Source organism: Lynx rufus, unplaced genomic scaffold (assembly GCF_022079265.1).
Source record: "Lynx rufus isolate CCGP_SWC_20201006 ecotype Redwood Valley unplaced genomic scaffold, mLynRuf1.p SCAF_17, whole genome shotgun sequence".
NCBI classification, from domain to species: Eukaryota; Metazoa; Chordata; class Mammalia; order Carnivora; family Felidae; genus Lynx; species Lynx rufus.
Genome location: NW_025814831.1, coordinates 32745653 through 32767108, shown reverse-complemented (window position 1 = coordinate 32767108; position 21456 = coordinate 32745653). Strand labels below are relative to the sequence as shown.

The following is a 21456-nucleotide window of genomic DNA, read 5'->3' as shown; positions in this document are numbered from 1 at the left end:
AAAAGTCTTTTTAGTCATCTGCATTTTTATAGGAAAGAGCGGAGAGATTAACGAAATGACGAAAACTAGGCTGTCTCATTCTCCGTCCCATACGCCATATCCCACGGCTTCTAATTTTACTGGGTGCAGACACTGTCCTACAGTTGTGATTTACAAAAGTCTCTCTCTCTTGATTTCCACCCCCCCACCCCCCAGTATGACAAAATTCTGTGCTTTCTGGCCTGGGAAAATACTCTCAGGACGTATGGTCGTGTGAGCCTTAACTCTTCTCTTGGAGCAGCATAGCAATGCCCTCAAGGCACACAGGCCCTTTCCCTCTGCCCCTACGTGGCTAGCTCTCGGGGCCACTGGTGGAGTCATTTGACTTCCCTTCTTCCTTATCCGTCTGTTTCGTTCCTTTATTGCCACCTTTCCTAGTTAACTTCTTTCACGATCTCATCTGGGATTTCAGGAAGGCCCTAGAACCTGGCACTGTGGGTGAAATCCAGAAGGATTCGCTTTTCCTCCCTTGCCTCTTTGTCCCGCACAGCTTCCTTCCGGGTGTCCCCGAAGGCAGCGTCTTGTGGAAACTCTGTCTCCGGGAGACAGAGCTGTCAGCAGGGACACAGGGTGGAATGCGTTTCTTGTAAGTTTTGTCATGAAAACGACCCCGTCTCCTCCTACGTGGGAGCGTTTGCCTAACTCACCATCCATGTCGCAGGTAAGGGGTTTGCAGCCCCCTGACCCTTACCTGCCGGTGTCAGTGTCAGAGCGTTGCTCCTCTGGGCCTGCTGTGGTTCCCTTGGCTGCATTTGGGATTGCTCCTTCCTCGCCAGGAAGCTCCTGCCGGGACAGCTGCTGTGACTGGGATGTGGGGTCACTGAGGCAATTGCACCTCCCGGCCGGATCCCCCACCCCCCCAAAACCAGCACTCTTGGCCTGCCCAGAAACCGCGGGGTGATGTAATGACCTGAGGCCTGGAAAAATAAACAGCTCTCAGGGAAACCAGCGGTAGCCGTTGTGAGCAAATACCCCACAGCCACCTGGAACCTTGCACATGACGTGATTGGAAGGAAGAATGAGTAATCCGCTAACGTTAGCAGCCGAGGACGGGTCTGGGCTTGTGAGCATTTAAAGTATCTATATAAAAACAAACCCTTGATGTTTATTTCTATAACTGGCCTCCTGGATGTCTGCCCATCTATCTTCTGCAGGTGTCTTGGCCACTCACGGCCAGTAGAAGGGAGCTGGGGACAGGGAAGGGTGGTCATCCCTATGGCTCTCTCCATAGCAACAAAGGCCTTTCTCAAGCTTTCCCTTTGCAGAGAGGAGCCATAAACACGTTTGCAGGCCCTAGAGAGCCCAGCCCCACAGTATATTATTGCCCTGTTTTCAAATTAGCTTTCCCTGTCTTGTTCCCTCACCCCCCCCATCTGCTTCAGACAGAGGGGTGCTGGGCGGAAGTATGACCAGCATCTATCTGGGACTTGCTCGAACAGCAAAGGTTTTTTTCTGTAGGTGAGTCTGTATGCTTTTTGGTGTTGATAGAAAAACCATGCGCCCAGCATTTTCCTTTTGGCCTCTGCTGCTGAAAACCTGAACCCAGAGGTCCTGCTGAGGTATTGTAATTGGCTCCTTCCAGTTTACTAGAAGTCAAATACCATCTCTTCCCTGTGTGAGGATCCTCATTCTGTGTTTATTTGTAAAATGGCTTTGGAAGAAGTCAGGGTACATATCTTATAAGCACACTCATGCATTAGTGTTTTGGGAGATGAAGGGTGAAGTTATGATACTTTATTTGACAAAAGCTATATCTCTCCCATCACCACTCCCTCCCCCCCCCCCCCCCCCCCCGGGCGTGGGCTCCCTCCTTCCTGTCTCGCCTGAAGTTTGATTTGCTAGCTCTTGCCCTTAAAGGACAGAGCTTGTCAGATCAAGGTCAATGAAGTTACTGAGCAAAACTAGAAAGAAGACAGCTTGCCCCTTCTCAGTACATGTCATTGCAAAACCACTGGGAAGCATTTCACATTCTTTTTGGTGGAAGGGTCATATGAGCTCCCGGAATGGCATGAGGCAGTAGAGATGGAGCCTTTTCTAAAATTTGAAGGGATATGAGTCAGTGATGCTTTGGGGGAAAAGTTAAAAAAAAAAAAAGTGCCTATATGCTATATTGGGACCATCCATCCTCGAAGAAATATCTTCCGTAGAATTTATATCTTGTTTTCCTCCACTCCTCAGTTTCTTCTGCGTGGGAAGGCAGAGGTCACTGCTTCCGACAATGGTGAGCCATGCCTGGCCATTTTGGGTTCCACAGAGAGAAATTATTTAGACAGGCTGGCTGGTTTGTAATTTTCCCTTACACGTCCTCACCCACGACATTTCATCCCAGCAACACGCCCTATTTACAGAGCCTACTGCAAACACCCGCGTGAGTAGGTGCCCTCAGCCAGTGTCAGGCATGTGGGACGGGCACGGTTACTTTTGTTCTGGAGATGGGGCCTCTGAGCCACAGCAGGTCAGGCCACGCAGCGTGACCCTGTGGGGGCTGAGTGGTGCAAAGGAGAACCTGAAAGCCCCAACAGTGCCCCTCACTTAACCCCTTCCTGGTGCTTGGGTTCACTGGGTGCCCCTCACTTAACCCCTTCCTGGTGCTTGGGTTCACTGGGACATGGGAGACTGAATGTCGATCAGGTAGCTGAGCTGTGGGGACCTGCCCCCAATGTTGCCTAATTATAAAATTGTGGGCCAAGAGAGCGTATCTTTTTATTATTACTTTTTAATGTTTATTTATTTTTGAGAGAGAGAGAAAGAGAGAGAGAGAGAGAGAGAGAACGTGAATGGGGAAGGGACAGAGAGAGAATCCGAAGCAGGCTCCAGGCTCTGAGCTGTCAGCACAGAGCCCAGTGTGGGGCTCGAACTCATGAACTGTGAGATCATGACCCGAGACAAAGTCAGCCACTTCACTGACTGAGCCACCTAGGCGCCCCACCCCCCGCTTCATTTTAAATGACAGAAAGGAGCTCAGGCTGGTTGAGGGCCTTGTTCAGGGTCACAGGCCCATCAACAACTGCTGTGTGCCAAGGCCTCTGCCTGGTGCTAAGGGGAAGAAATACAAGGGGTGTCTAAGGAAGGAGCCGACTGTCGAGCGATGGGGTCCCAGAGGGAGGGGGGCAGTGGTGCCCTCCACTCCAGTGGAGGGAAATGTTCCGTCACTGATACTGTTTTGAGTTGCTGGGATGGCGATCATAAAAGGCAGACTGATTCTTAGTTCTATTATTATATTTTTTAGTTTGCCTACAGCCAGCGTGCCCCTTTATTGCCTGCATTGGGGAAGACTGTGCCCACTACCCACCCTTGATCCATCCCTGAAGGCTAACTGCAGAGACTAGTTATTCACAAGGATGGGTCAGGAAGCCCAGGTTCCCTCCACATTGGCTGAGGACACTGCTCCCTTACACCAGCTAAGACCTTAGGCCATTTATTAACTGACTCTGGGACCAGGTGAGATGCTTGACATACACTATTTCATCACAGCCTCACAGTGACCCTGTGAGATCGCTATCGTTACCCTATTTTCCCAGGTAAGGAAGCTGGGACTTAGAGAGCTGAAGGAAACTGCCCAAGGTCACAGAGGTAACACGTGGTAGAGGCTGGTCCATCTGACCCCAGAGCCCATGCCCTTGGCCACCATGCTGCACTGCATCTGTTACAGCCGTTGTTGACTCCCATGAAATGGCGACGGAGCCTTCTACATGCCAGGCCCTGGTGACGTGCGCAGGATGGGAGTTCTAGGCCCTTGCTCTCGCTTTCAGCCTTGCCAAGAAGCCCGGGTGTCCCCACACTGGCTCCTCTGACTGCCCTGTGTTCCCTCTGGCATTTGGGAACGGCTGTCCCGCTGAGGATTAATGCCACCGTCACTTCTAATGGGCCAGAGCTAAAGAGCATCTCTTGGCCAGTGAGTCCCTCAGAAGGGGTGCCCTCCTCCAGAGAAGGGGTCCAAAGTCCCTCTGCAGGTTAAGATTGGGTGATGATATCATTTTTACTTCCTTTGGCCGCCCACTCCATGGGGAAAATGGCCTTTAGATTAAAGAGATGGGGGCACCCATTCCAGTGGAAGAGGTGACTGTTTTAAATTTGTGCCTATTTGGTTTCTGTTCTCCCCACTCCCACCTCTACTTGATACACACCTGAACACGGTTTTAGGGGTTTGACTCAATTCTGTTTGTCAGTGAGTCTGCTGCTTCTCACCTGGGCCTCTCCTCTGGGCTTGTCCTTTTCTAGGCCTCTGGTCTGTCCTCTGTTCTGACGGGAGCCCTGGGCGATAGTTCTGCGCGTCCCCCTCCCCTCCAGAGGGTGCTTAGGTCCCTGGATGACTCAGACTCGGGAACTGGCGATGGCCACATGGCAGGTCAGTGTGAGGTGTGATGCAAGGGTCCACGGTGGAAGGGTGGAGCCAGCCCAGCACACGATGCTTGGAAGAATGGTCCCCCGGGGGGCTGCTTGGCCCTTCCTGTGAAAAAGTGCGAAGTCTACAAGTAAGAAAAATAACTTCTTCACATAGTTGGCTTGAAACCATAGGTGCTAAAACGCTGTGTGGCCGAGTCAACAAAAAAGGGTCTGTTCCATGACGTTCCATAAATCTCTCCTGAAGAGTATGGGCTCCAGCGGCATCTCCTCCCCCCGGAGACCACATCTCTGGCCCTTCAACACCAGGAAGGTCAGTGCCTTCGGACCTGGGCCCACCTGCCCCTCCTCTCGTGTCTGCGGTCCCCTCCTCGGCAGCGCACGCGACTCCCACCCTCACACGCTGACTCAGAGAAGCCCGAGGCAGGAGCCACGCGATTTCTTCCGCCTCTGGAATTTCATGTTGTGATTGAGGAAAGGTTGTTTTTCACAGCACGGTTTGTTATTTTGGGTTATCGTTCAGCATTTCATTCATTTTTGATAAGAGGCTAGGTGGGCGTGTGGTGTTTGAAGGGGTTTCAGGATAATTGCAGGCGACACCACGCTAGTGTTTTCCTTAATGTTCTTGGCCTGGTGGGATGGTTCCTTTCGCAGCGAAGCATAAATAAGTTCCTCTCACTTTCCAGGCGGGTAACCTCTGCTGATTTGTTCCCCCCCAAGAAAATCCAATGCTTGATAGTCTGAGGGTTGAGTGTAGCATTTTCCAGGATGAGTCAAGGGGACAGGCATTCTCTTCTCAGCCTCTGTGGTCTCATCCCCACCGTTTGGCATTTACTCAACAATGGGTGGCCCCGTCTCTGAAATGTCAGGCTGGAGCAGAATTCCGCGGCTGGAGAGTGCATTGCAGGGATTCCAGCAGCATGGGGGCTCCTGGACGAAATCCTCCTTATGTGTCCTTTAAATGGAGACTCCATGGCTCTGCTACGAAGGAGGAGCTGGGGGCCGGGGGTGGGGATGAGGAAGGGGGGAGAAAGGCTGCCATTAGGCCTCGCTCTCGGGAACATACAGAGCTGGCAAGTCACAGCCCCAAGGGTAAGGGCTACGGGAGGCATCCTCAGTCCTAGACTCAGCACAGGGAGACTGCGCTCAAGCTTGGGGCCCTCAGGGAAAGTTCCAGGAATGGAGGAATGCCTGGGGTAAGGATAGGTTAAGATCTCAGGACTGGTTCTTCCTTCTTGCTATGTCTTCCAGAACTTTTCTGACCTCTCCATAGCGTGACATGGTGCCAGCACACAGCCAGTACGACGTTGGGAGAAATTGTGTCCACGGGGGCCCCTGACCTCCTCTGCATCCTCTCTGTGAGCCCTCATCTCGTGGGTCTCTCAGGATCCCACGTTAGGTCCGAGACTCCAGGAGCCCCGTCCTCTCCCAGGACACTGCCCTCCACTCCATCAGCTTCCCACTTCCTTTTCTCTCAGATCAGCAGCCCTCCGTCAGGGTGGCCTGAGCAGCTGCCCTTAATTAGCAACTGCACCTCCCCTGGGAGGAGAGCTTCTGGTTCTTTCTCCACGAATACTGCATCGTTCATCAGGGCACCTTCCCGGTGCACATTTCTATGGCCCATGGCCCTTCTCGGTGTGGTTTTCTGTAAGATTGGGTTTTTTTTTCTTACTCTCATTTTTCATATGGACGTCATGATGGTTCATTTTGTAGGTGAACGTGACTAGGCTGCAGTGCCCAGTTTCTACACTAGTAGACTAGTTCCTACACTCGTGTGGATGTTGCTGCAAAGTTATTTTTTAGATGAGATGAACATTTGCAATCAGTTGACTTTAAGTAAAGCAGATGACCCTCCATAACATGGGTGGGCCTCATCCAATCAGTTGAAGGTCTTAAAAGCAAAAACTGAGATTTCCTGAACAAAGGATTTTGCCTCCAGACTGTAGCATAGAAATCCTGCCTGAGTTTCCAGCCTCCTGGCCTGACCTATTGATTTTGGACTCAAGATTGTACCATTACTCCTACTTGAATTTCTAGCCTGCCCTGAGGATTTCACACTTGCCAGGTCCCCATGATAGTGTGAGCCAATGCTTTAAAATAAATATCTCTCTGCCTCTTCCGCTTTCTCTCTATATATCTACATCTATCTATATCTATATATGGATGAATACACACACATATATAGATAGGTGGCTCTAAATGTAGACAGATCTAGATATCCGGATACAGATATAGATGTAGATGTAGGTCTGTCCTTGGTTCCGTGACTCTGTAGAACCCTGAATGCTACTGACCTGCCCTGATCTCTGCCTTCTTCCTACTGCCTCCGTCACCCCTGCTCTTTCTCCAAAGAGTCCACGATGTGACTGGCTCACGGATTCCTGCTGACTCAGGTTACCCAGTGTCTTAGCTTTGCTGTCTGTCTCTTTCTTTAGCAGCTCGTCTTCTGGAAGGCAGCAACCGGAGAGAAAGCCCAGCCCAAGGACCTGAAACTTGAATCTTCTAATGTTTATGTTTGTTGGCCATTTTTGTTTAAAAAGGAAAAAAGTAAAGAAGAAAAAAAGAAAAAAAAATGATAAGGGAGAAAAAGTTCCCAGGACAAAAGGATAAACTCTGGGCTAAAATCAGGACTGGGGATTAGCCGAGGATTTAGGTTGTCCTCGCTCTCCTTTGCTCCTCATTACCACGAGTAATTGAGAAGCACAGGGGCAGGGGCCAGCCGAAGCAGACAGAGCGGTTCTCCATGCTTATCCTGTCTTGGCTGGACACAAAGAACCCATGCCCTGGGCCTGCAGACAGAGTTTAGGTTTGTCTGGTTCAGCCTAGTCTTTCCCTCTCCTCTACCCCTCCCTGCCACTCCCTCCCTGCTTCAGGCCTGCTTTGCTGTGGTGCGAGTATACATGGTGACAGAGAGGGCTGTGTGTTTTCTGGTGACAAGGGCCTGACCGTGTCCTCATTTCTTCCACGGGATACCGTTCTGTTGTATTTCTTCTCTCAGGCAGAGGTTTGTGAGACTCAGAGCACCCATTGCCAGGTGGGGAGTGACCTGGCTCTCATCTCTCCTCCGTACCCTACCCTCCTGGGGTAGGATTGTAGGGGTGGGGCACGTGACTGTGTGACAATGTGTCATGTATCCGCGTGTCCCCTAGACAGCCCTGACTGCTCCTCTGTGCTGCTGATTACGCCTTGCAAGTGTTTGCCGATGGACCGGTCCTTCTCATCACCATCAGGCCAGATCTTGTGATGTTGTCATCCTTCCCTGAACTTCGTTAAGCAGAGACGGAATGTTCTAGAGCAGGGGGCGTTTCCTTCTGGGGAGCTCCCTCTCTGAACCGAGGGTCAAGAAGAGATCCTTGAAGTAGACCCTTTGCCTTACATTACTGCAAGGTGACTTCTTGGTACCTGGGAAGACTGAGAGTGGTGAATTTTAAGGTTCATTTGGGAGGTAACCCAAAAGGGCAGAGGGTGCCAGTGGCCCTAAGGATGGGGCTGGTTTCTGGGTCCTCAGACACAGAGTGAGTTTATGTCCCTTGGTACCTACTGACTCATATTTTCATGACTTCTGGAAAAGCACTGACTGGAAGAATAATCAATTGATCGATCTAATAGTGATCGATCGGCTGAAGGGTGTGACGTACTTCTACACTGGGTGTTCCAGCAATAGATGCTGGAATGTTTCTGTGCATTGGCTGGGTGGTTCCTTGACTGGCTCTGTCTGAACGCACTCCTGGACTCATCCAGCTGGAGGGTCCATGGGGCGGGAGCGGCCTCGATGATCAAGGTCACACATCTGGCAGTTGGTGCTGGCTGGGGACCGCGTCAGTCCTGTTTTCTTTCATATGCTTTTCATCCTCCAGTGGGCTGGACTGGCTTCCTTACATGGTAGCCTCAGGGCAGCTTCCAGGAAGGTGAAAGTTGAAACTGCAAGGCCCCTTAAGGCCTAGGCCTGGAAGTCACACACTGTCACCCCTGCCCTTCCCATTCGTCAAAGCAAATCAGAGTCAACGTGGAGGGGTCTGCAAGAGGGCGCAGATACAGAGAGGTGCGATTCACTGGAACCATTTTCTAACCATCTGCCGCACCAAGGAAAATAAAAATATGGGTTAGAATAAAAATTAGATTAGCATGTGGCAGTGAGAGATGGTATTGAAGAAGAGTGGACAGCATAGCCTCGGGGGCAGGCTCCCTGGGCTGGATCCCCAGCTCTGCCATTTTCTGGTTGGATGACCTTGAGGAAACCATGCGGTCCGCCTCTGTTCCTGGGTCCTTTTCTGCTCGGTGAGGGTCATAGTGACCCCTGTCTTCAGGTTTGTGATGAGTTTGAAGTGAGTTAATACAAGTCAAGTGCCCAGTACCAAGCTTGGCACATGCTAAACACTCAGATAGAGTGCGAGCTCTTAGTATTCATTTTGCTGTTCTGTGATGGCAGGCGAGTGGCAAATTTGGCTTTAAGTTTTCAGTTCCAGAGCAAAGTGGGCAAAAATCCTCGGGTGCAAGATGTGCAGTATATTTAGGCCGAGAACAATCAGAGGTTCAGAAGAGGCTGTGCTGTGTCCATGTGCAAGGATGTGATTTTACACACTTGGTTTTAAATGCAGCAGATTTGGGGTAGTCTGCAAAGTGACTGACCCGGAAGAGGTTCACACTAAAAAGAAATGCATTTTTCTCCCAGGGTAACCGATTAGAGGCAGTAACCTCTGTATAAAATTTCGCAAGACACAGGCTTGACTGTCAGAAGCCCTTGACTGGGGTCCCAGCTCTCTTCCCTCTGGCTGAGCACACTTGGGAAAATTCATGAATCCCTCCAAAGCTCAGCATCTTTGTCTACAAAATGGGCATAAAATAATGGTGCCCACCTCACACAGAAGGAGATTAAGCAAGCTGTCTTGTCACCTGGCACATATACTCAATGAATATTTGCTTTGACTGTTAGTATAAAGATGGTTTTAAGGGAGATTTTCTCTCTGTTGGAAGACAAATTCCCTGGGTACTCTTCACAGAGGGTTAGTGATTTATTATAAACCTCTCCTGTCTTTTTCTTAGAGGAGCATCTGGAATTTTCAGGGCCTGTCATAAAGTAATAAGCAAACAAGCAATAAACCCTACATTTGGCCTTCTCTCTAATTCCACGCTAGCCCCCATTTTTCCAAATTAGCGAGCTTTATCACTTGTATGGTTTCTATTCTCCATACCACTCAGTGCAGCCTCTATGGGAACCGGCTGGAAACATTTCCGAACAGCCTTCAAGGGCTTCCAGAAGTCTGCCGACGGCCCCCAAACCACGGGGTCCCACCTTCTTAGATGGCTTCTCTCCACATTTCTGCAGTTCCAGGATCCCCGACGGTGCGAAGTCAGGTTATCATTCGCTCTGCCCCCCACTCTCTTTGCACCTCTCCCTTTCCGTCTGATTTATGGCTTTAGAATGTTGGCCCGGAGGACCTTAATTTAAAGCCTCTGTCAGAGGTTGTTACACGAACGTGGTGCCAGTAAAAAAAGCTGTTTTTCTTTGGGTTTTGCTTCTCTGTCGCCTCTCCCGTGGCATGAAATATGAGGTCGGGAAATAAGGTAACCAAATTGGGGTTGGGGGAGGTATTGAGAAACTCTTGTGTAATCCCTAAAAGGGGCCATGGCTCTATCCCAGCCAGGGGCCAAAGCCAAAACTCTGGGTCTTCAAGCCAGCTTTATGTCTATGATAAACCAATCAGTTTATGTCTCTTACTTAAGCTGCCTCTAGAGGCTGTCCTGGTGGTAGTTCTAATCAGGTTTAGAATCCCTAGTCTAAAGTCTGTCAACTGTTTTAAACTTCTGTTCCTCCAGCCGAGGAGATCCTGTTTAGTTTTGTGTGTGTGTGTGTGTGTGTGTGTGTGTGTGTGTGTGTTTACATTATGAAAACAGTAGTATTCTTTTTCATTCTCCAAAATCAGAGTTATAGTTTAATAATGAATGTGCTCAGCATAGCTGCCTCCTGACCCTTAGATATCTTTATGCCCCTAAGGAAACATCCCCCTCTCCCTCTCCCTGCAATGAGACTCAGTAGGCTATTGCTTTTCAGCGTTTCTCCTAGGAGTGAGACAAAGAATCTTGTCCCCGTTGTGTGACTTTTCTCTAAGACTGCTTTGGGCTGCTTCGCATCTCTGTGTCCACCTGCTTCGCTCAAGCATCTGTACTGCTCATTTGTCGATCGTTCACAGAGCCATTAATTCAGAGGTTTGGCTCCTTTAGAATTGAGTTGCTGTTATTTGGACCATTTGTGCTGTTCAGTGAGCAGCATGAATCTCCAGGTTGCTGGTACCAACTTCCTGGCTCTAAGAATGGTATTTTTTAAATTTTTTTAAATGTTTATTTATTTTGAGAGAGAGAGAGAGAGTGCGCATGCGCACGAGTGAGGGAGGGGCAGAGAGAGAGAATCCCAAGCAGGCTCCACGCCATCAGCGTGGAGTCCGGTGCAGGGCTTGAACCCAAGAACGGTGAGATCATGGCCGGAGCAGATATCAAGAGTCAGTTGCCCAAGCGACCGAGCCACTCCGTGGCCCCTCTAAGAATGGTATTTTTATAATACACTGTGAAACTTCACGGGTCGCTCAAGACCATTCTTGTCATCTTCAAGAGGAAAGTTATAGACTCGTGTTCATTAAAGAGATAATAAAGTAAATAAATAGACAAGAGGAGGGGCGCCTGGGTGGCTCAGTCGGTTGAGCTTCCGACTTCGGCTCAGGTCATGATCTCACGGTCTGTGAGTTCGAGCCCCGCGTCGGGCTCTGTGCTGACAGCTCAGAGCCTGGAGCCTGCTTCAGATTCTGTGTCTCCCTCTCTCTGATCCTCCCCCGTTCATGCTCTGTCTCTCTCTGTCTCAAAAATAAATAAACATTTAAAAAAAAACAGACAAGAGGAAATAATAGTACTCGTTTATGACGTGATCTCTTTTATTGTAAAAAAACAAAAAAACAAAACAAAACAAAACAACCCAAACAACGAGGTAGGTGTGTGCATATGTATTTTCATGTTGTATGTGCAAAAGAAAAGGTCTAGGAAAGGTAGTGTTTACCTTTGGTGGGATCATGGGTTTTTCAAAATTTTCTTTATACCAAGAAAGGAAACGCAGTGCTATTTATTTTTAATAATTAAAAGACAAAAGAAAACACAGCAGCAACAACACAACAGGAAAGGGAAGTCAGGCAGGTAGACTGTTGGGTGGAATTTTCAGGCCAGGGGCCTTGTGGGGCTGAGGCCCCCCCAAGCCGGCCTTGCCTGGTGAGGGGCACCGCACACAGCCTGGGACTCCGGGTTTGGCTGTAAGGCCGCCTTCGCGTGTTGCCCGAGGCTGCTGAGCGCAGACGCTTCCTGTGGGCGTTTCTCTTTCCCGCTGGATGGGGCAGTGTTGTGTCATCGGCTGGGGCCTGTCAAGCCTCCTGTTGGAGCCTGGGAAGGAGTGGGGATGGGCCTTGTCTCTGCTCCTCTTGGGCACTGAGCATCGCTTCTCCGAGGCTGGCGGCCGGGGCGCTGTCCTGCTGTGTCTGGGCTCGGGAGAGCGTCCGCACACACAGGCGTTCCTGCGTCAGCTTGTCAGCTCCCAGGGGCCAGGCTCCTGCACCTCCAGGAGCCAGGAGACAGTGCATCAGCAGGAGCCACTCTGAAAACAGTCGGGGAAATTCCACCCCCGGGGGCAAACTGCCATTCTGATGAGGAACAGCCCTGCCGTCCAGGGCCGGCTGGTTGCGCGTGCGGTAGAACCTACTGGGTGTGAATGCTAATGAGCCCTGGCCGTGGAGAGGCTGCAGGCAGGTTCTGGGCCGCCAGCCCCCGCCACCGTGGGCCAGTGTGGGAGCCACAGCTCTCCGTGGTGATTCAGCAGCCATCAGTTCCTTGGGGGCCGGGCTGGATCCTTACCCCAAAAGCAGTGGTGAGAAGCCACGGGAGGGAGAGCCCCCAAAGGCTGCATCTTCTCTTGCAGAGAAGGTCCATTCGTGTGACCAGGAGAGGCAGAGTGCCCTGGAAGAGGCCAGGCAGAATCCCCGGGAGGGCATCGTCATCCCTGAGTGCGCCCCCGGGGGCCTCTACAAGCCAGTGCAGTGCCACCAGTCCACTGGCTACTGCTGGTGTGTGCTAGTCGACACAGGGCGCCCACTGCCCGGGACCTCCACACGGTAAGCCTGCTCTGCCCCCCGCCCCCCGCCCCCGAGCCCATCCTGCCCCTAGGGGGACCCTGGGGTAGGAGACCCAGCTCCCTGTTAGGCTAGGCTCGTGTTTCCCTCCTTTACTGGCCCGGCCCGGCGGGAATCAAGGCACGAGGAGAACATTTCTGCTCCTGGGCAGATTTGGTCCTGGTAGAAAGACCTGGGTCCCAGATTCCGGTAACAATTCTGTCCCTTCTTCGCTGGGTGACCTCGGAAAAGGAGGTAACCTCTCCGAACTCCAGTTTACCGGCGAGAAGGTTATCACCCCAAGTCCCTAGGTTCTGCGGATCCCAAAGATCCTGCGTGCAGACCTCAGGTGACTGAGGCGCCGCTCTGCTTGAGTGGTTGCCATGCCATGCCTGAACACGCCTCTGGAAACATTGGTACTGGGATTGCCGGGTGGCTGCTGGACAGCACAGGCGCCATTCTGCTGCTGGCCCCGGGAGTTCCAGGCTTAGTGACAACAGGGTGGTTGCGGCTGGCAGTGGCTCCAGTTCCCGGCCCCTCCTTACCCTCCCCCGTGTCTCTCTCCTCCCAGCTACGTGATGCCCAGCTGTGAGAGCGACGCCAGGGCCAAGAGTGCAGAGGTGGACGATCCCTTCAAGGACAGGGAGCTGCCAGGTGGGAGGAGAGGCTGCCCCTTGCTGGTCCCCCTCACCTCTTTCTGTTCTTCCAATTCCCGTGGTGCAGAAGCAGCTCCCTCCTCTGGCTCTGCTTCCCCTTCTGTAGGATGGAGACGGCGGGGGGCATCACAGGGGCCCTGGGATCTGCCCTCAAATCTCACTTTATCTTTCAGGGTGTCCAGAAGGGAAGAAAATGGAATTTATCACCAGCCTCCTGGATGCCCTCACCACCGACATGGTGCAGGCCATTAACTCAGCAGCGCCTACTGGAGGTGGGAGGTGAGAACGTGAGTGGGATGCAGGCCCAGCCGGGAATGTGGGTGCCTGGCTTTCCGGATGCTTCAGGAGGCTGGGAGAGGGGCTACGGGTTGGGTAGGGCAAGGACTGGTCCTGCCTTCTGCCAAAAGTCTCCCCTCCCTGTTCTTTGGGAATTGCTTTTCTCTGCCTTTTAGTTACCTGATTACAGGCAAGTTTAGGGATGTCTAGAGACTTCCAGCACCTTAGCCTCAGGAGTGGATGCACTGGGGTGAGAGTCCTGAATAGCAGGAAGGGGGAGGGGCATGTAACCGGCCAGTGAGGGCAGGGAGGGAGTACACAGCACTTGGTGATTTTTCTTCTCTTCTGAGAAGGCAGGAATCATGTGCCTTTTTGGCTTCCTGAGAACCCCAAGGGCTCTGGGCAGTGGGATTGGACATCGCCATATCCAAATCCAACTTAGTTCAGCAGCTGATACGCTGGCTGAGGCAGTCCTGACATGAGGCTCAAATGCACACACTCCCCAGTGACCAGCATCCCAGGCCTCACTAGTTGGGCCCATTAGGTCAGTGGTTGGAGCACGCACGCACGCACGCACACACGCACGTATCCATCCACCCATCCACACATTTAGCACCTGTTGAACAAGCACTGGTCTAAGGACTAGGAACCCAGGGATGTGAGGCATGTTCATGTCCGCAAAGTATGCAGCTTAGTGGGGATACTTGCAAATTGCATGGTCAGTGCCAGAATAAGGTGGAAGAACAGAAAAGCGTTTGCTAACTCAGTCTGGAGGAATCAGAAAGGCTTCCTGGAGGAGGTGATAGCTGAGCTGAGTTTTGAAAGACAAGTAGGACTTAGCCAGTGAAAGAAGGAAAACCACCCCAGGAAAAGGGAAAGAACACTGTGGCTCCAAGAAAGGGCACACCCATCGTCCAGTATGGCTGGGCTGGGCTGGAGGGGGTGAGGAGGAGAGGAGAGCAGCGACAGATGAGACAGAAGAGACGGCCAGGGACCAGGAAGCCAGAGGGGAGGCACAGAAGGGGTGTGTGTTGGGGAGGGGGGCGTCGGGCTCCTACAGCAGTGGAGGAAGTACCCATGTTGGCAGGGACGGGCACCTGTCTCTGAGCTCTGAGGCCCAGTTCCTCCGCATCTGCCCAGAGACAGAGCCGTCATCAGCAAGGCAAGGAGTGCCACCACGGTGGCAGGTCCAGGCTCCAGGCCTGGGGAGAGGCCCCGGCGTAGCCGCCTTGCCGGCGATCCGCAGGAGAACAGGGTGTGTGTCTAGCGTAGGGAACCAGGACTGCAAGCTCAGGGGTGCTGCATCCTGCGGCAGGCGAGGGTGGCTGTCCGGAAGACCCAGTTTTAGGTCACGTCCAAGTGAACGCAGAGGTTGCCTCCTGGTTGCCACTCTTGGAAGGTGCTGGTCTGGTGCACTTCCTCTCAGCAGCCCCATGTGAGCTCTCAGGCTGGTTTCTGGGTTTGCACACCCTGTGGATGACATCAGGCCTCCCCAGGGGGACACAGCACTGAGTCTGAGAAGATGGAGACAGGGTCTGATAGGCTGGGAGATGGGAACAGCTTGGAGGCAGCCGACGGTGCTCAGCGACTGGGCATTTAAAATAGAGAGGACTGTATCCATTTCTCCAAGAAGAGGGGGCAGGGGAGTTTGTGGAAGCATATTCAGTATTTATTGCCTTTGTTACTCATGCTCGGAATATGAAAAACGCCTGTCGTTTCATGCAAAAATTGGGATGAGATATTTATTAGAAGAAAATGGAGAGGCACCTGGGTGGCTCAGTCGGTTAAGCATCCGACTTCAGCTCAGGTCATCATCTCGTGCTTTGTGAGTTCGAGCCCCGTGTCAGGCTCTGTGCTGACAGCTCAGAGCCTGGAGCCTGCTTCAGATTCTGTGTCTCCCTCCCTCTTTGCCCCTCCCATGCTCACGCTCTGTTTCTCTCTCTCTCAAAAACAAATAAACATTAAAAAAAAAAAAAGAAGAAGAAGAAGAAAATGGAAAAAGTAAACAGGAGGGACATGGGCTTAAAACTTCCAGGTCTGAGTGTTTCCCATCCACAACCACCTGGGGCTGCTGGCTCTGACCAGCCACTTAGGGAGCCTGCCTGGTGCTTTCTCCGCACTCCTGAGAAGACAAGACTTCAAATTTCTCCCACTTGCTTCCTTGGGAGCCCAGCCCAGCTTCCGAGCATGGGCCTTGCCTCGGCCCCAGGCAGACTGAGGGTGCCAGGAAAGTACCAGATCCGGCTGGGTCCTGGGCCAGTGGGTGAGGGGTCCATGGAGGTCAAAGGCACAGGTAGGTCCCCCTGGCCAGGCGGCATCAGGACTGATGCCTTGCCTTCAAATCACAGGTTGCAGGGATCTTTACAGAAAATAAAAACTAAGAAGTTTACAATGTTTTTAATACCAGTTTTTAATACCAACGTATCCTTGGGGAAGAGATTTTTCTTTTTCTTTTTAAAAACCCTCTCTTTTAGGTGTAATTTAGAGTGGGGAGAAGATTAAAAAAGGATTCTTTCCTAAACACATTTTTCACGTTAAGCTCATATTATGCCAAAACTGGGTTTGGTGTTGATGAGAATGAAAAGTTTGCAATGCATTTGGTAACTGTGTTACCTGGAGGCTGGACTTGTAATCAAAAGACACACCACATGAACCAAGAAATAGTTTAGAAATCCGGGAGGAGAGTTGGGGGCCGGGGGGTGTGGCAGGAATTGGGGAATGCAGGAAGAAAGAGCAGCATTTACATGGGGAGGCCACGGCCAGGGGTAGCAGGTTCTCCAGGTTTTAAGCTGTAGCTCCCACCTGAGCTGGCCCTGCAAGGAGGGTCTCACTGGCCGTGTCCCAGCTGCTGGTCCTTCTCAGTCCCTCAAACAGGCCTTGAAGAACCCTCCAGGTTCCTGCCTGCCCCAGGACCTCCATGCCAGCTGCTGCCGCAGCCTGGAATATGAGGCCCCATCCTCCTGTGATTGGTCCCGACTGTCCATTTAAATGTCAACTTCTTAGCAACCAACCCATCTAAAGGGGCTGCCAGTCACCCTCTGTCGCCACACCTCTTTTTAATTTCTCAGCCAGGCACTTACCCTAGCTGGTATTTTGCTGGCTTGTTTATTTATTGTCTGGCTTACCTTACTTAATGAAAATTTAAGTTCTATGGAGAAGGAGCATTATCTGTCTTCTTCCCTGCTGTGTTCCTAGAACTCAAAATAATCCTTGGCACATAGGAGAGGTGCAATAAATATTTGCTGAATGAATAAACAGCTAGAAGGATGGGTAGATAGATGGATAGATCCCTATGTGATACAGAGAGACATGTCTTGATAAGGCCTCTTGATCCTTATCCCGCACATCAGAGGGTTCACCAACTACTGGAAGACCAAGAGGCCAAATCTAGCCATCAAATTCACCACGGTACTTCTTTGTCCCTACAGCACCCTGGATGGGCCCAAGAGACTTGGGACCCCATGTGGAGAGACCCTGGCCAGGCACTCTTCTATGATAAAAGAGCAAAGGCACGGGGCAGCTGGAGGCTGGGGAGCACAGCTAGAGTAGGGCTGTTGAAGAGAATTCAGGGATCCAGGCTGGGTTTTGGCCTCTGCTCTGAATTCGGGCAGAATTGGGATCATAGGCACGGAAGACTGAAGTCAGGGAAGGCACATCTGATCCCTCCTACATCCTCTCAGGGTCTGGCAATTAAAGCTGGACATCAGCTGGGGCCAGTGGGAAGAAGGGACAAAGAAGTCATGTCTCCCCCCCTCCCCGCAACGTAACACCTGTCAGGCCTACAGATTCTGGCTTCGCACCAACTCTTACATTTCCATTCTTCCCTGGTATAAGCTCTGGGTCGGGTTCCGGGGACGAAGTCATGGTCACTGCCTGGAGGGGCTTCCGATCTGATCGAGAGAAGGGGTATAGAATCACAGGATTGCACTATGAGGTCAGTGGGGTAATAGAGGCAGAGAGAGTGCTGGGGGGCTTCAGGGGCAGGAGGGCACGTGAGGGAAGGCTTTATATATGAGATGATCCTTCACCTGAGCGACATCTTCGTGAACAAAGGGGTAATGCCCCAACCTAGATGGACCAGGGCAAAGAGGCCCTCGGCGTAATGAGGCAGGGCCTGTGCAAGGAGTTGTAAGAAGTGTGCCTTAAATCTGGGAGGCAGGCAGAAGGTGGAGCTGTGGATTGGGGCAGAGACCAGGTCACGCCAGGCCTTGTGATTCACGCCAAGTGCAGGACGATGCCCATGATTAGGTGAGCTTTTTTTTTTTTTTAATATTTATTTATTTTTGAGAGAGAGAGAGTACAAGTGGGGGAAGAGCAGAGAGAGAGGGAGACACAGAATCTGAAGCAGGCTCCAGTCTCTGAGCTGTCAGCACAGAGCCTGACATGGGGCTCGAACTCACAAACGGTGAGGTTATGACCTTAGCCAAAGTCAGACGCTTAACCGACTGAGCCACCCAGGTGCCCCATGAGCATTTTTGAAGAATCATCCCGAAGGCCATAGGGAAGCTGGATGGGAAGAGAGCAAGACGGGCTGGGAGGATTCCAGTCATCATCAGAGCGATAGGCGAGGGGGAACCCCACTACAGCTATGGGGGAAGGGATGGTTTTCTGAAGCTTTAGCAGTGAAAGTAATCAGATTTGAAGACTTATTAGTGATCGGACATGGCATGGAGGGAGATGCCTGCTTCCTTTTCTGGGCTTCCAGCCTCATTGGGGGGGCTGGGGGGGAGCGGTCCTGCCCAAATCTAAGAATAGGCAAAGTAGAATAGGGTGTCCATAGAAACGTCCGTGGTTAGTACATGGGAGGGGCAGCCTGCAAGTATCATTTGAGGATAGCAGTTCTCAATGAAAGTTTGCAGGATGATTGAATTATCCTCATGCTCCTTCCTTCCAGGGCTCTAGGAGGTGAGCTCCTCCTGAGATCAGCCCTCCCATGGCACCCATTAGCATTCATCAGACCCAAAGGAAAAGTTCTGAGATCCCAGCTGGCAGTCTTCTCAAGCAGGGGAGCCCTCTCCTTTTTCCATCTCGCCCCAGAGAACGTGAACTTTCCGGGGAGGTGGGATGGGCTGCGTGAGCCTTCTGGCCCCTCATGCGGTCCCCCACGGAGAGACCATCTGTACTGTGGCTTCCTCCTTCCTGCCTCGCGTGGTTACTTGTTGATGGCCTTGTAAGGCAAAGTGTGGAATATGGCTGACTCGGCGTTTCCCAGCCCCACCCCCCTGCACAGCTGGCAGGGCTCGGACCCCACTCCAGATGGGGCTCCGTTGGTCTGCTTGGCTTGGCCAGTGCTTCCAGGCCGTCCCGCCTCACCTTCTTTAAAACTGCTTGGGACAGCAGAACAAGGCCCAAGATCCTGGCCAAAGCAAGTTTTCTTGTGGCAAATGGGCTGGCTCTCCAGCTGTGCATTGCAGCCAAGGCCTGGCAGAGTGAGGATGCAGAAGCAAAACTGAATGCAGGAGAAGGGCAGCACCTGTCACCTCTGAATTTGGGAGAACAGTCAGTGTGGCCAGGGAGGCACCCAGCTCTAGTGTGTTTCGTCATCCCTGGAGGTCAAAGTCAACAGGACAGCCACCAAAACAGCCCAGAGACAGAGCGGACACCAGTCTTTGGATTTGTTTTTCCAAAATCTAGAATTCGGTATCATTTGGGTGTGACCTGCCACACCATCTCCAAGGACGCTTGGATAACTCTACACACCCAGTGAGCCCTTTTAGTAGAGTGGAACCTCACCTGTAGGGAGGCCCATGGCATGGACCAGCGCTGTTAGGTCATTTAAGGAACCGTTACACCCTCTGATGTAGGGTCCCCAGCCCTTGCCTGATGAGCAGATTTGAATCCCAACAGTCCCAGTCTCCAGCAGGGGTTGTGTGTATACATGTGAGAGAAAGGTTGGAGGTCTGATGCCAGCAGAAGGAAGCCTAGAGCTGGGAGGGCAAGTTCCCAGTGTTTTTAAAGGATACTTCTAGAAGGCCGCAGGAGCTGGAGGGATCAGGGGGGGGTATGGCTTTGAGGGCAGGGGTAAGTTTTGGGGAGTCTCACTGTGATGGAAAGGGCTCTAATAAAACTGCTTGAGAGATTCCTGGAAATTCTGCGGGAGGCCCTTTGGCCCCGCCCATCGGGCACTCCCCTGGGAAAATCTCAGCTTCTCCTGAGCCAACTAGGCCTCTTGGCTCTTTTGCACATGCGTGCCTGCTGCTGGTGTGACTAAACCCGGACTCCTGACACAGCTCAATCCTGACTCGATCATGTATGAAGTATGGCAGAGACTTAAGATTGTTGCAAACTCAGAACCTGATTTTCAGAGTTTTAAGCTGAATGCCTTCTGCAGTTTTTTATTATGTGTTGTTGGAAACATGGAAACTATCCCTAAACCCCTCTAGCTACCGTCCTTTTTCTCACCCCATCTTCTTCCAGAGGGCTCATGGTTAAACAGTGTTCTGGGGCCGGGGCTGGAGATCCTTCCCTGTAGATCAAGCGTTCTTTACCTGAGTCCATGAGCTTGGATGAGGTTTAGGGAGTCCATTAAACCCTGGAAGTCAGCACAGTGCTATGTGCATGTGCGCTTTTCCAGAGAAGACTATAGCTTTGTTCAGGTTCTCAGAAGGGTCCATGAGCCCTCAAGGCTAAGAAATTCTTGCTTTAAATGTACTTAGAGCTTGGCCTGCGCTAAGTGTTGGGTTCCAAAGTAGGCCCCTAGTGCTGCCAGCGTCACAGGTAGAGCTGGGCTCTGTTGTCAGGAGTGGAGGTGGGACGGTGGGTTTCTGGAAGTCAAAGGAGTTCAGAAGCAGGGAGCCCTACGTGGAGGGCAGAGGAAGGGGGAGGAAGGGGGAATAGGCAGGACCTTGACAGGCTGAGGGTGCGGCGGAGCGAGAAGCACCACTCGGAGGGGCCTCAGAAGACTTCTCCCGGGAGAAGGAAGTATCCTCGGAGTCTCCAGGGCCAGGTCAGGCCAGTGGTCATGGCTATGAGACACTGCTGGGAGTGAGGAGGGCAGGACCAAGCGGACAAAAGGAGACAGGGGAGGGAGGGAGAGTCAGAAGGAAAGGAAGGAAAAGGGAGCAAAGCCAAGTGATGGTCTCTGTGCATGGGAAGAAACTCCCAGAGGTTGTAAAGTCGGAAGAAGACCAGCCCAAAGGACGGTGCGGGAGCTCCATCGGTGGAGCTGCTGAGAACCGGACAGGCTGGAGCCCCAGCAACACGTGTCGGAGGCAGTGGGCCTCTCCTGGCAGGGCGGCTGGGCGGGATGACCTCATCCCTTCCCAGCTCAGCGACTGAGGCTTTATTATTCCAGCCTCTAGGTAGACATGACGCTATGCTGAGCCTAAAGGTTAGAGAAAGATCTGCCTTTGCCGCCATGGGGCTCTTATGGCCTCTGGCAGGAGGGGTCCAAAGGGAGAGTCCCCAGTGGGAATAGCTGGAGTACCTCCCTTGGGGCTCTTCCTGGCTGTCCTCTGCAGCCCACGCCCTCCCTCGCGTTCAGGGAAACACAGGTAGGCAGGGTGCTCAGAGAGGGAGCTGACCACCCTCCCTCCTGTGCCACAAGCATCTTGATAGAGAATTTTCTGCTGCTCACCTGGTACACCCTGCAGGCTTGAGAGTGAATGTTATGGGTGAAACAGAGGGAGCTCTGACACGCCAAAATACCACGTACTGGCAGAAACAAAAATCTGAGCTCTACGACAAATAACTCCATTCCTGTTTGAAGGACCCTCTGAGCCTGCTTGCCATGACAGACCAGGCAGATTCCCAAAGAACCAGGGGCTGATGGTCCCTCACACTTTGTCCAGGTACTCCCTGCATTAAACCTGTCCAGAAGACATCCTGCTGGCAGATCCACCAATTGTACTGCCTTGGAATCAGCCCAGGGTGCCCGGGGGGAGGGGGGGGCTGCCCAAGACTGCAATCCACTTAATTAGGAATGGGCATTTAGCAGGGATGCTTGGCTTTTTTTTGGTAATGAAACTTCTTTTTCCCTAAACATCGAGGGCACTTGGGGA

At 52.0% G+C, this 21456-nt stretch overlaps 1 protein-coding gene across 1 annotated transcript in view; it reads left to right on the top strand.

Moving 5' to 3' along the window:
- Positions 1–21456, top strand: part of SMOC1 (SPARC related modular calcium binding 1) — a 156045-nt gene that overhangs the window by 127390 nt on the left and 7199 nt on the right. Inside the window, 3 exon segments of the mRNA XM_047079746.1 lie at positions 12335–12527; positions 13096–13178; positions 13354–13459. Coding sequence (XP_046935702.1) covers positions 12335–12527; positions 13096–13178; positions 13354–13459 — 382 coding nt within the window.